Raw genomic sequence first — 14,036 nt, forward strand, 5'->3', positions numbered from 1 at the left:
TTACCCTGGTGGGTATCCCATACCCTCCAGACCTCCCAGTATTAGGTGCGCCTAAAACCTCCCCTAGCCTTAATTCCTAGCTGCGCCCCTGGTCAGGGCATGTGTCAGCACCTCCTAGACCATGGGAGGGGTGGCTCGACCCGAACCTGAGCCGTGAGAAAATAATTCTCGGCAGCGAGACAAGGACCATGTGTCCAGAAAATTTATATGTTTGCGTCTGGTCGAAGAGACGCTGGCCCTAGTGGCGTAGCCAGGATTTTGAAGTGGGGGGGTGTACCGGAGCCCTTACGGAGTGTATGGAAAGCATCCCAGGCCAATTGGAGTCCTCCCCCGGAAAATTATGGGATTTTTGATGTTAAAAACGTGAGTTTTTGGGACTCAGAAACAGTAACTTTCAACGAGTAGACATTGAAAGTTATTTATTGAGGTCATCGTACTCGTTTTTGGCGCCTCTTTTAAAAAGCTCTAGGGGAGGTTGTAACCCGGAGACCTACCTACGCCACTGGCTGACTCCATGTGTCCTCGACGACCGATAACCTAAACTTATTGGCTGGAAACCTCGTTATGAGAGGATGAAATAATGAATGACGAGACGACAGAAATGTGCTCGAACGATCGTCTAGCACCTTGGGACAGAAAATATCATACACATAAAAAATATCTGACCCTTCGTCCTACACATTACAAAAATATAGCAAAGAATACCACACAGTTTTTAGAATTATATAGAGTTGACCTTTCGTCATTACCCGTTAACACTAATGATACACAGAGTAACACGCAGTCAGGGGCGGATCCAGGATTTTTTCAGGGGGGGGCACAAGGGTCTGACAGGTCTTCTCATATTTGAGACAAAAGACAAAATACAACAATTAATGTAGAAAATATTATATTTATTTTGGTGTGAAAGAAATTTATTTTTAATTAAATCATTGAGAATCCGAAATGCACAAAAAACGAGCGTAATGATAATCGTGTTAAAAATCTAGTCTACTTATTAAGCGTCTGGTGGGGGTAGGGATTGCGCCCCTCTAATTCCACCTATGCATGCAGTTATTACAATTCGTTCGCGTCACACGAATGAGGCGTTGGATCAGTTGTGTCGATGAACGTTCATTGTATTCTTAAAACTCTTGGTCAAATTGACCATGATTTAATATTTGCTGTTTTACCAGGGTTTATAAAAAGAGTTGAAAGATCAGCGTTGCTTGGATCACGTATGAGCAACGACAACATTAAAAATATAGCGTCGTGTGTTACCGCTCCATGAATTGACTATTTACGCTAAATTTATGGTAACGTTAACAAAAATATACAAACCTTTCGGAGGTATTAGTCACTGAATAATTTCCTTTAAAAACGGCATTTGGGTGTACATGTGGATTGCTAACTACCTTTATTTTGTGGGAATATGGATCATATTTCAGAGTTTTACCTAGACTTAATGAGAGCCATTTTAAAATTGAACGCAGAGATTTGAACACGGAAAGTCTGTTATTTGTGGCCGTCAGTCGATGAAGTACACTTGCTTGCATATTTTGAAATTATCACGAAAATGACGTATACATTTCTTGCACCAACATCCAAAGCACTATGGACGAACTAAGGGTTTGGAAATTATATCATTAAGAAAGAATATGAATTAATACATTTTTTATAAGGTAATAATTAATACTTTTCTGACTATCAGGCTTGACTGATCGGCCCGTGGTAGATTTCTCACATCCAACAAGGTTAAATGCGTCAATACGCCAACAGTGAAAGGTTGTAGCTATTCGGTTTACCTACCACTTATTAGCTCTCATTGTCAGCATCCATGCATTATCATCAATTACCGAAAAATTTATTGGAGTTGAAAATAGTGTTGATCAGCTCGTGTTGTGGTTCTATTCTTGCTTGTTTCTGTGGTCCTCAATATCTTTGTGTGAAAGTAGAAAATTGAGGGTAGGAAAGTGAAAGTTCTCTTTTAATAGGAGGTATTAAAGTTGGGGAAAAAGTGGGCAGGGAGCGTGTATAAATATTTCCAGAAATTTAAACCTGTTCGCTTTGACCTCTAAGGTCAAGGCGTGCAGAAGGTCCTAACAAGCTCTTTAATTCATCGCGAAGCTAATTGCTTCAAAATTGATCGCTTTCTTTCCTTGCACCATTCTCTTGTTTATTATATTTTCGATCTCGATGTCATAATTTGGTGCAAAGGAAAGGATTTGTATGATTTTAAATGTGAGCACTTGAAATATAAAGTGGTGTTACTCCACTCATCGATTATTTTTATTTTGTAAAAGGATCTTACTTCAAAAATCATGTCGCGTCACAAAATTAGGGGTATCAAAACAAAGGCAATATGAGTTACACCACTTGAATTTATATAGCTCATTTAATCACTCAGTTTGTTATTTAAATTTTATTATATCATCGTCTCTTTCCATTATTTTCACAGAATGTACATCTAGTTTTGGAGGGCTTAAATCTCGTTTTGACATGACTTTTAAGTGCTTATTACCATCAGTTGTTGATGCTTATGAGTCGTTGAAAAAGTATTTAAAACAATTTCCCTTCAATAAAAAAAAAAAAACGTTTCGCAGCGAATGTTTTTAATGGCTCAAGTTTGCGTTGATCACTTCCATGGTGACGACCTCGTTCGTTCCGCCCTGTTTCATTTATGTTTGATTTTTTTCGGGTATTGTTCCTGCGATATCTGTATCATTTGTATTGACTCGCGTTTGTTGCGATTCCGAACTAGTACCTGTCTCGATGATTTATTCCGTTTTAATGACAGACTACTCATTTTTGTTAGCGTCAGCGTTTAATGGCGCCTGCAACCACGTATTTAATCTGTATTGTACGTCACCTCTAGTTGTCGCAATGATGCGTCAGGAGGGAGTGCCGGGGCTTGTGCTTTGAAAAGGAAAAACTGAGAAAAATGTACCAACATTAATATGCAAATGTTTAGGGAATCCTTTAATTTCGTTGTGTTTTAGTTGCGTTGTTGAAAAAGCATAAGAAAACAATTTTCAGCCTATTCAGTAAACACATTTCTCAGTTATTCCTTTTCAAGTTATAAGCACAGACGTAAAATGTACTTAGGAGGGAAGTAGGAGTATTTAAAATATGAAAATGAATTTATTTACATGATCATCGCCCTTAGCCATATCATTTTGTTCTGTCCGCTCAATTAGTGTGTATGCGTTACTTTAGTCAATCACATCGATTTACAGTCGGCCTTAGTCTACTCTCTGCTATAACAGTTCCATCCAGCCTGTGTGGCTTCTTGATTTCATTATCTGCTCTTGGTTAATGTGTTAAGTCCCTCATTATTCGAAAGAGAGCACTGGATTAGACTCTGTGCGTGTGGATAAATGGTCGGTATTGAACCTTAATTCTTTGCAGGCACCAGTTACTTCGCAGTTTATAGCAAATGGCTCGTAAAACTGTTTGGTGGAATAGTATCTTTGTGATTCGTGTTATCAATTTGCATGAAATGGGACGCGTTCGAATGAAATTTGTACCTACTTAAATGGTATTTCTCCGTATCATTCTCCCTGAATTTCCTCGTGGTCTGTATTAAAGGAAGGAAAGAAAAATCTTGGAAAACATCCATAACTTAGGATCAACGAGAATCGTGGATCATTGCCAAGTTGTCTTCCTCTAGTTACAACGTTCCCGAATAAAATAAATGGCATTGAGAGAATTAATTTGGTTGCTCTTTTGATCTCAATTGGTTTTAAGTTTGGCTATGCCGTATGGAGCCGCTATTTTTTTATTCCCTAATCTCGATAATGCTGTTCATTCAGCCACGCATTCCGGAAAATGTGCCGCGGAGTGCCATAGCAGTTTTTATGATTTTTTACCTCAGTCTTTTCTTCCTACGTTATACTTTAACAGCATGAATATTGATTCGTCTTTCTTCGTGTATCAGCAATTCCTTTGTCGTCGCTATCTCACGGAGGTCATCGACCTCATTAAAATCTATTCATGGTCACTGCCTCAAGAGAACGCTGGAAATTCTCGGCTTGCTAGTGAAAGGCTAGACTTCCTTGAACGTAAGTTATCACGGTTTTATCCGGCGATTTCGCCTATTCGGCATTGCATGTTTTCAGCCGAGTATGGTCATCGGAATGGGCATCGTTTTTGGGATCAGTCCCATACTCGGGGTGGGATCTTCGAGAGTTGCTCTAGCGGCCTGGCCGTGGCTCCTTCCTTTCACCAGAACGTCTGTTTTCAGTGTCTCGCTCGGAGTCAGCCGTCGTCTATCCCCAGAATGTGATGATCTCAGGAGTTCAGGGAACACTCATACCCTCACAATACTATCAGAAGCCGTCGCGTGTTGCCAACCGGAATAGAGAGCTCGTACACTCATTCTATTGCATTTGTTTGTCGCGGACCTATGATTTATTCATGGCTATGGATTTTCATCTGCAAATGTAGATGATACGTTGTGTAACCTTATGCGCGAACGGCGACCAATATTGATCCGCCGACAAAAATGTATCGTAGCGCTTATGTAAGATTATAATTCAAGACGAAAAATCCGTCCGCATGTGATTGCTCACACATTTCGGTGGTCTGAATTAAGTGTAAAATTTTTACTTTGGCATTAATTTGGGTATATTGCATCTTTGAATCACTTCGTTTAAATGCCGAAGCAATCACCGCTAGCTATCATCATCCCAAAGGATTTGAATAGCTTTCGGGAATCGAGGTATTTATGTCATCGCGTGTAAAGTGTGTGTTGCGAGATCTAGATTAATTACGTTCGGGAAGAATCATTATATTCGCTTGTGCCTTATTAGACGACTTACTTAAAGAGAAGGGTTATCGAGTTGGATTCGTGTTCTATCCGTCTCCAGTGTTGTGATACTAGGCTTCTTATAGCCATAGTGAAATACCTCTCTTTAAGTTGTTCCCTGGGAAACCCCTAATTTTTTAAAGTATCGGCTAAAGGACTTTCTCGCTCCTTGCCTGAATCAATAATCAAGTCCGCCCCCGTGTCGTAAGAAGGCTATTATGTTACGCCAACGAGCGCCCTAGCGAACATGCAAATGAAATATATATGCACACAATAGTTCGTCCAGTTTTGAGTTTTTGCGGTTTATATATCTTGCGTTGAATTGCAAGCGAGATCTGGCAACGTCGACTCGATGCCTCGATGAGAAAGGGGGAACGGTTTCGGCCTGATAAAGTTTTGCTGGGCATGCCGCACACCTTACTCTCATCCGGGATCCACTGCTTGTATCGCTTGGCGAGGAAAAGGAAGCCGAAGCGATACGATGATTTTTACTTGCATCCTCTCCTGTCTTCCAGAAGATGGTGTCGGAAGACACGTTCGTGCGAGAAGACGAGCGTAGGGCCGTGGAAACATACCAGGTTGGTTATTTCCGCAAGATATCTACTCGTCCGACTGCGCCCTGTAAGCATTCCTTTGTCACCATATTCCCGGGTGATTTTTTTTCATCATGAATACGAGTGCTCTGGCGGTCTGTTTAGAATATGATAATCTCATTGACCTTTTTATTTGACACTTTTTGCACTGTGGCATGCGATTAGCGTACCGTAGTCCTATTCATCTGGAGTACTTAGTTATTAGGTGTTAGCCCATGTGCTCATCCCGTGATTTAGATTGCCATACGGTAATCTCAATATATCCCTGAATCTGGCTGCCAGGGTGTTTTTCGTTGATTTGGACGTGTTTGTGGTAAATATTCTAACGTGTATAGGTTTTCGAAAGAAGTGTTGCTTGACATCTCTGACGTACGTATTATAGAGCTCAGGGATCTATTAATTTCGGGATTTTTTAAAAAGTGAGCTTAATTTTTTTTTACAGTTTTTGCCATAGTTCCCAGTGTCAACAAGGAATATACGTATTTTATTTGCCTATGACATAATATTTCGTGTTTTTTCTATAATAATTTTATTTTCCGTGAAGTGAGTTATCCATTTTTAAATGATGTTCTTAATGTCGTGTATGAAGAAACTGTCGTCGTAGCCCAATAAATCACGATAGGAACAAAAAATGAATTAATATTGTCTACAGTGTTTTAACCTCTCGAAATGTAATGTAATTATGATTTAGAACATTCTGACAGTTATAATTGATTGCGTATGCAACCGATATATTAATACTATAATTATTTCATGTTTATGTAAATTACTGCTTTACGTAATTTTTGCGGTTTTAGGTTAAATTGTGGGTGAAATGAATTTTTGCATAAAATTTTCCATTTTGTTCTCCTAAAAGCAGGTGATCACTGGACGAATTTCTTCTCAGACACCAAAATATTAGGTATTATTGTTTCAATTCTCTTGAGGTGACTTATAAAATTGACTTGGAGTTTTGGAGATTGATGTTAATGATTTGTGATTGTTGTAAAATAAAAGGAATTTGAGGTTTAATTCTGTGTTGGTGTTAATTGCTGGGGTATTTTAAATTCTAGTCTTATTGATTTATTGGTGGTGGCAGTGGCGTTGGAAACAAACTAACGTGTGGGAAATTTGTTGTCTTGCAGATCTTCTATTCACCAAAGAAATTGCTCCGCTTTGCTGCCAATCTCAGTCCCCAGCAACCATGTCAGCAACGGGAGTAGTGCCAATCAGGGTCATCAGACAAATTCACAGCAGGCTGTGGCTCCCTACATTCCCACGCAAGGAGGCAATGGCGGGACATTCCCACAAGGGTGTATTCAAGACTCATCCGTGGGTTGGGGGGGCAGTGGGTCTCGTCCTAGTCTGGCAGAGTTTTTGCAGCCAGAGGCGTTGGCTGAGGAGGAATTCCATAACCATCGCTCCTATATCACTGGCCATAACAGGTGAGAAAATACTGTAATGTTTCATCTATGGTACCAACTTATGCTGTGAAAGGGGGCCATTGAAAAACTTTTGGTGGGGAATGAGGGTAAGGTTCATTTGATGTAACATGGATGAGAGAATATTCACTCAAATTAGAGGGGGCGAGCAGCCCTTTACCCCTTTAATTTCTGTAGAAATTGGAAGTGATGGTAATATTTTACTTGGTGCTCCAATTTAAGTTTTTATTTTACTAGTTAAACAAACAACATTAAAAAGTAATTGATGAGCTAATGTGCTGAATGAATGCATTAATGATGTTCCACAATAACTTTTATTGTTTCCACCCAGGGTTTCGACTACTATATAGTCATTATCAAGGTCTTTCTCTACATCTACATAATACCCCGCAAGCCGCCTAAAAGGCATGTGGCAGGGGGTGTTAGGACACCAGCCATCTACGTCTAAAAAATGAAGTGCTCTAACGAAGTTGGGACTAGCATTTATTAGTCCTTTATGGTTCAGGGGAAGCAAAAATCAACATATACTAGTCGAAACCCTGGGTCAGAACTATACAAGTTATTGTGTAACATTATTAAGTGATTTATTTAGCACATTAGATATGTTGTTCCACCTAGTGAAGCCTAAACATGTGGTATATAATTGATGAGCATCTGAATGCCACTTTTCTATGTATATTGGACCTCAGATGCATTATTGATGGAAGGTATTGCATAATACCAAGGCACCATGGAAATTAATGAACCAACTCACCCCAAAACAGTGACCTTGATCATGTTTACACGTCAGTGACCTGGCTCATGTTTACACGTCAGCATCACGTTTTCTGTGGTACTTGTGTAACTCATTGGCTTAGCGTGTCTGACTCCTTGTTTGTTTGACTATTTTTATCGAAAGAATATTTTCTAATTATTTTTAAATCGTTAAAAATATTTAACCCCTTATCATTATGTTTTCTCATTGAGAGACATTATTTATTTATGAAAAATTTCATGATTTTGTCAAAAATGCTGCAAGATTTGTTGCAACATGCATTTCCTCATGCAGGATTGATAGGTAGGCCACTAGCAGTACAGTGACTAATAATAATAAACACCCAATAAATGGATTGTGAACTTGAATATTTCGAAGTGTCAAATTTTAAGGAATTCCAAAACTATTTTTTTTATTTTCAAACCAGTATTTGTACCATCATTTCAATCCCCTTGTTGGGTAAATAGTGACTTCGTGACAATCAAGGCAAGAGTCAAAAATTTTGGTTAGATAATGAACTCTCTTCTTAATTTAGAAAAACTTTTTACTTGCAATGCATCATTTTTTATGAAATATGAGTTCTATCTGTATATTATGGATGTTTTAGCATTCTTAATCTTTCAAAATATTTATATTGTTCACCTAAATGGTGCTAAAATTATCAAAATCTGATGACAAGCCATATTCGTCATTGCACGATTTGGCATCGGATGTTCATAACGAGCTAGACTCGTCAGGGCAAGAGGTAAATCATGAAGTTGGCTCTGTTAGTGAAGAAATCTCCCTAATGCCTAGGCACCTGTAGAAAGCCCACCTCAACCATTCAATTATGGGAAGGAATTAAAAATTTACTGTTATGATTTCCCAGCAAAGGGGAAATTAAAATCATTTGAAATAATATTGTAGTTTATGAGGGTAGTGAAATTGTTTTTAAAGGACAGGTTAGAATCGAAATTTTCCCTTTTTATTTTCTGTTATTGTATCTATATTTATAACAATCCTTATTTTTCTTTGCAGACTTTATCATCACACCGTTACTTGCCTGCCAATATATCCTAAAGAGCTGGATATTGACTCAGAAGGAGAGAATGATCCAAAATGGCTTAGAACTAAGACTGTGATGATGATTGATGATTTCACAGATGTGAATGAAGGTGAAAAAGAACTTATGAAGATGTGGAATCTCCATGTTATGAAAAATGGGTAAGTTTGAAATTTCTTGTACAGTGAGTCCTCGTTTAACGTCACTTACCGTTCCTGAAAAATGTGACGATAAACGAAATTACGTTAATCGAAACATAATATTCCATAAGAAACAATGTTAAAAGTGAATATCGGCTCCTAGACCTCACAATTCCTAAGCGAAAAAATTTTAGCGTATCATATCTGGGGCATTTTTTACGATGGGAATGCCAAACTATGGTATAAATGCGAGTTCCTGTCTTCATCGACGACAAGCAGCAGTGACATAAATCCTTCTCCATATTTGTATCTTCCCGCATTTGCTTTTCGGCTTCGCTATGGTGGTCGCCCGGGCGAGCGTCGCCTGGGCATCATTATCGCTGAAACATCATCTCAGTTACAGGAACCAAAATTATTGTGAACACGGCGAAAAAAGTGACGACAAAAACTCCGGGTTCTGCACGGAAAAATTCCTTGAAATAACTTTTTAGGTTCCTGAAAACCATTATGTCATGCAAAACCTTGCGCACTTACCTAAGAATTCATTTTGCAGAAAATTTGCTAAAACCGTAATCGCAATTAACAATAAACACACCGTTTTACACTTCGTGTAGACTGACTGTATTACCGCCCGCAAAGGGAACAATCTGTAACGCCCGCGGCTTCGCGATTTTTCTCGCGAAATTTAAAAGACTTGACGTTATCGCGAAGCAAAGTTGCGATAAATGAATGACGATCTCTAAATTTTCGTGACGTTATCGCAAAATGACGTTAAACGGGGTGACGTAGAACGAGGACTCACTGTATAATGTGTGGCCCAATGTGGTGTAAGTTGCGAATATTAATTAAAGGGCACATAGCAATATTTTCACTGAATTTATTTTTGCACAATGTGTTTTGTAGCAATGGAACACATTGTACGAGAATAAATTCAGTGGAAATTTTGCAATTTCTTCTTTAACTAATAATGGACCAACTCTGCATTATTTTCTGTTAATTCTAGTGTAAAGAAATCAAATTCTTAAGTTTGTTCACACACCCTAGTAAATGATAGAGGGGTGTTGAAAATGGTTCAGTTTACAATGAATTGTGTGAGATGATTCATAGCTTATGCTTTTGAGTAAATTAGAAGGTTTTTAATTGTACCATTTATGTTTTCTTGGTGGAAAATTTATGTCCAAATTTTCAGATGGGTATTCATACCAATTTTTAAGATGCCTTTTTTGAAAATTTATTCTTCATGAAGCAATTTGGACTTGAACAAAAAATTAATAATTTTTTGCGTTGTCATGATAGATTCAGGCATTATACCTTTGAGTGTTGCATTCAAGGAGGAAATTTTGTATTTTTACCTCAAAATTCAGATGATTCTTCCTCTTAAGTCATTTTTGTTTCATAAAATGCCATGTTATGTACAAGTGGAAACTACTCTGATAATATTTTTTCATACTAATGTTTTCCCATCTTAATTTTTTAGCCTATAATTACAGTACTGAACATGTTTTACATTTCAGGTATGTTGGTGATTGCCAAATCCCCCTTGCGTGCACGATGTTCGTCGAGGCGCATGGCAAAGAATTACTCCTGAGGAACTTGTATCGCAATTTTGTGTTACATTTAAGCAGTCTATTTGATTTTGGACTTCTATCCCCAGTTACAATTTACACCACTCTGCAAAAGTAAGTAGCTTAAAGCTGCTTGGTTATTATGATTTTTAAATGCAAAATTTGAAATGAAAAATGATTAATTTTTCTTGGGTTGTTAAGTTGGTCAGATGTACCAACGTAACAACGATTGCAACCATTTGCAGCTTTTAAAAAATAAAGCCATTAATGTTTAGCCTTTTGGTGATAAACAATTAAGGTGATGAAATGCTAGTTGCAACTGACTTACCTGGCTAATTACCAAGAGAAAAATAAAAGAAGCTGGGTTGCTTATTTGTACTACCATCCTTACTATTCATTGAACAATATTGCTACCATGATCCTGTGACAGATTTACTATCCTTAAGGTGGTGAGTTAGGTTGGTTTGTATTTGGCTTATTAAGGAAATTTATTCCCAAAAATGTAGGGAATATTTTCAAAATTAGATGCATTCTTTAGTGTCTTTGTCAGGTGATTAATTTTCACTTTGTATTTTTACTCACGTAACTTTTCAGAAGTGATTACCTCGTTGACCATTTTAATGTTTTAAATATCTGAGACTATTTGTATAATTTACCATTCATAATATAGAAATTTGAAGGTAATCATACAGATGTTTGAGCAAATTCCCTATTTTGAATATATTTTGATTTTATTGAAAAATGTAAGCATAGCATCATATGTAACAAGCGTATATAATTTGCTTGACCCTCTCAGTACTGACTTTCTCAGGGAATTAGGTTGAAATACCATGGGCATATCACATAAATGTGGGACCATAGAGTGAAAAACAGTAAGAAAATTTTGCTTTAGATACTATTTGTTGCTATTTTTTCATTTCACTTCGACACTTCTCTTTACTTTTACTTCTCTTGGATGAGATTCATAATGTAACGCTTCATAGCATCAAAAATATTAAATTTTTCAGCTGTATAACAATAGTTGCTGTTAGGATAAAATTGTACCAAGCCATTATATTGGCTGCATACATAGCTTATTAGCTCGAAATACCAAGGCCGATGTGGATATTGTCTCTCTGCAATTAGCCTGTTAAGGCAAATAACAATAATTTAGGTATGTGTCAGAATTCATAGTTCACAATCTTCTAACAACAATGCTGTGACTTGCTCTGTAGGCTGCAAGACATAATTGGAACCACACCAGAGGCCTGCAGGGTGCTGCATGACTCTTGGCAGGAACAGCGCAAGCATTGGAGGAAAACTGGGAAAGCTCAGGCAGCTGCAGCCGCAGCAGCGGCGATGGCATCCCAGACAAACAACAAGAGCAATGCACGCAGTGGCTCACCCATGCCAGGCTCCTCCCTTGGGGCAGACGATGAATCTATGACATCCCGTGAGCCAAGTCCAGTTCCTGTTGCAGGGAGGACCAGGGGAGGAAGTGGAGTTGGAGGAAGTGCTCCACAGACACCAGCATCGGGTCATGCATCCAGAGCGAGTGGTTCATCTCAAAACTCAGGTGAACATCCAGTGTTTTAAGGCTTATATGTATTTGCAATTGCCACCATCATTAGACCACAGTCCTAAGATAATAACCAACTGTTAACTGTCTAATTATTCTATTCCTCTATGCAGAGAAAGGCATAAGCATTTGGGTATCATTCAGTCCTTCAACATCAGCATTAGCTCTCGTATCCACAAACACTATAATACCGTATAAGCTTGTGTAAGAGGCGCACCCCTATTTTGAGCATCAGAGCTATAAAGAAAAAAAATTTTACGGCATTTTTTTTTATACTACCGCGCGGTGTTGCAGACGTGCGCCGGGAATTTCGACAGTTATCGAACTTTCCTCTTTCAATATTAATTGAAAGAGGAAAGGAAAGGAAAATTTCCTCTTTCAATTAATATTGAGAGAGGAAATTTTGATAACTGCGGCGGTAACAGCGGTATAAGAGGGAGTAGAAAGAGTTCCGATCCTCTCTTCGCATACGCCGTTGCTCTGCGATGCTTGTCCTACTCACGAACAATTTTGTTTAAATGCTCTCGCAGGAGTATTGCAATAGAATTGCAGCCGTGGAAAATTTTAAGGCAAAACACGACAGGCATTTAGCACGAACCTTCCCAAGAGCTTGGACGACAATCGGGCAATCTACGCGCCGTAGGATAATAACCACGTCGTAGATTTAACGGAACCACCCTCGGTCCTCCATCAGCCAATGCCTCTGCCGTTTTTTTCCCTTTCCGAGACCCCACAGGAAAACATCAAGTTACAGGGGAACAATGGAAACGTGTTTCATCCCTACCCCGTTTCACCAACTGACCTTGATCGATCTCCCAGTTTCTGGAGGCCAAATGCTAGGTGAGTCATCAACTGAGCCCGAAGATATCTCGATAGCTTTCAATAATTGTATGACACGCGCGAGGTTCAAAAAAAGAAAGATATCTAACGAGACGCATATTTGACAGAATTTAAGTTTTTTAAGATCTAATTGTTTGACACAAAGATTTACAGTTACAGAAACAAGCGTAGCATAAGCGCACTCAAACAAGACGAGACGGACTGGAAACTTTATGCAACACAAACTGCATATATCACATTGCTGCTCCTTCGCCCCTTCGCTTTGAAGGCAACGACGTCAAATGCAAGATCGGACGTGTTCTTCCCGTGCTCCTTCGCTCATAGCTTCGTAGCTTGAAATACGGAGGGGAGGGAGCGCACACCTTCCCCTCCGTATTTCGTCGCTTGCTTCGAAGACGGAGGGATCGCGCTCCTTCCCCTGGACCTCTCCTTCCGCGCTCTTCACTTACAAGCATTTCTGATTTCTACCATCCACAATTTAGTCCAACAATGAACACACTCGTTCGAATTTTTTAAAAACGCAGGTTTTGATACCAATATAATTTTCAGTTGCAATAATCGTCATATTTGCGTCTGAAGATGATTTTTGGAAAATCAGGTCCTCAGCGTAATGGAAATTACTCGGCAAGACAGATATTGACTATTGACCAGGTATGTCATTCAAAAATACGCGTTTCTCTAAGTTTGATAAGCGATTACTATATGCAGTATAAATGGCGCGGGATGCCCACTCGTGGCAGTAAATTTAGCGCGCCCTCCGGAGCGAAAAACCCCCGCGCGATCTTTTCCATTTTCACCTCTGGGGTACCGACGTGACGGCGCGATGCTTACAAGAAAAGCAAACAGGGCATTTTAAAAATACGTCACTAAGGGAGAAACTCCCCTGCCTGCCGCTTGTTTTTGACCTAGGATTACAGATAACTGACTTACACTGAAAACCAAGGCCACTCAGTTCCCCTCAGACTTTCGACCGGTGAAGGGGAGGGGGGAAGATAAGAAGTTTGTGTAAGAGGCGCACCCTCATTTTCGGCTGCAATTTTTGGGAAAAAAGGTGCGCCTCTTACACGAGCTTATACGGTACCTCCTTGAGTTAGATGATGACCAGAGAGTTTTGAAGGCTTCTGCACTTTTTCCAAAACTATAGTACGTTTCTCAGAATTTAACATGCAATGATTTTAAATCCACTTGGGTTTTAATTGACTTTGTTAGAATTTTCATTGCCAACTCCTTCATCTGCCTCAGAAATATTGAGCTAAACAATTCAATTTATAATGAAGCCTTAAATTCTCAACTACTCCCTTTACCAGAGGTATGAAACACATGTGATCAGCTTCATC

At 38.9% G+C, this 14,036-nt stretch overlaps 1 protein-coding gene across 3 annotated transcripts in view; it reads left to right on the forward strand.

Moving 5' to 3' along the window:
- The window catches only part of LOC124169599 (polycomb protein suz12-A), an 89,888-nt gene that overhangs the window by 70,580 nt on the left and 5,272 nt on the right, over positions 1-14,036 (forward strand). For all 3 annotated transcript variants that reach the window (XM_046548238.1, XM_046548239.1, XM_046548240.1), the window contains 4 exons: positions 6,504-6,803; positions 8,572-8,757; positions 10,251-10,415; positions 11,516-11,856. In XM_046548238.1, coding sequence (XP_046404194.1) covers positions 6,504-6,803; positions 8,572-8,757; positions 10,251-10,415; positions 11,516-11,856 — 992 coding nt within the window. The remainder of the gene's footprint in view (positions 1-6,503; positions 6,804-8,571; positions 8,758-10,250; positions 10,416-11,515; positions 11,857-14,036) is intronic.

Source organism: Ischnura elegans, chromosome 12, assembly GCF_921293095.1.
Source record: "Ischnura elegans chromosome 12, ioIscEleg1.1, whole genome shotgun sequence".
In the NCBI taxonomy this organism is placed as follows: Eukaryota; Metazoa; Arthropoda; class Insecta; order Odonata; family Coenagrionidae; genus Ischnura; species Ischnura elegans.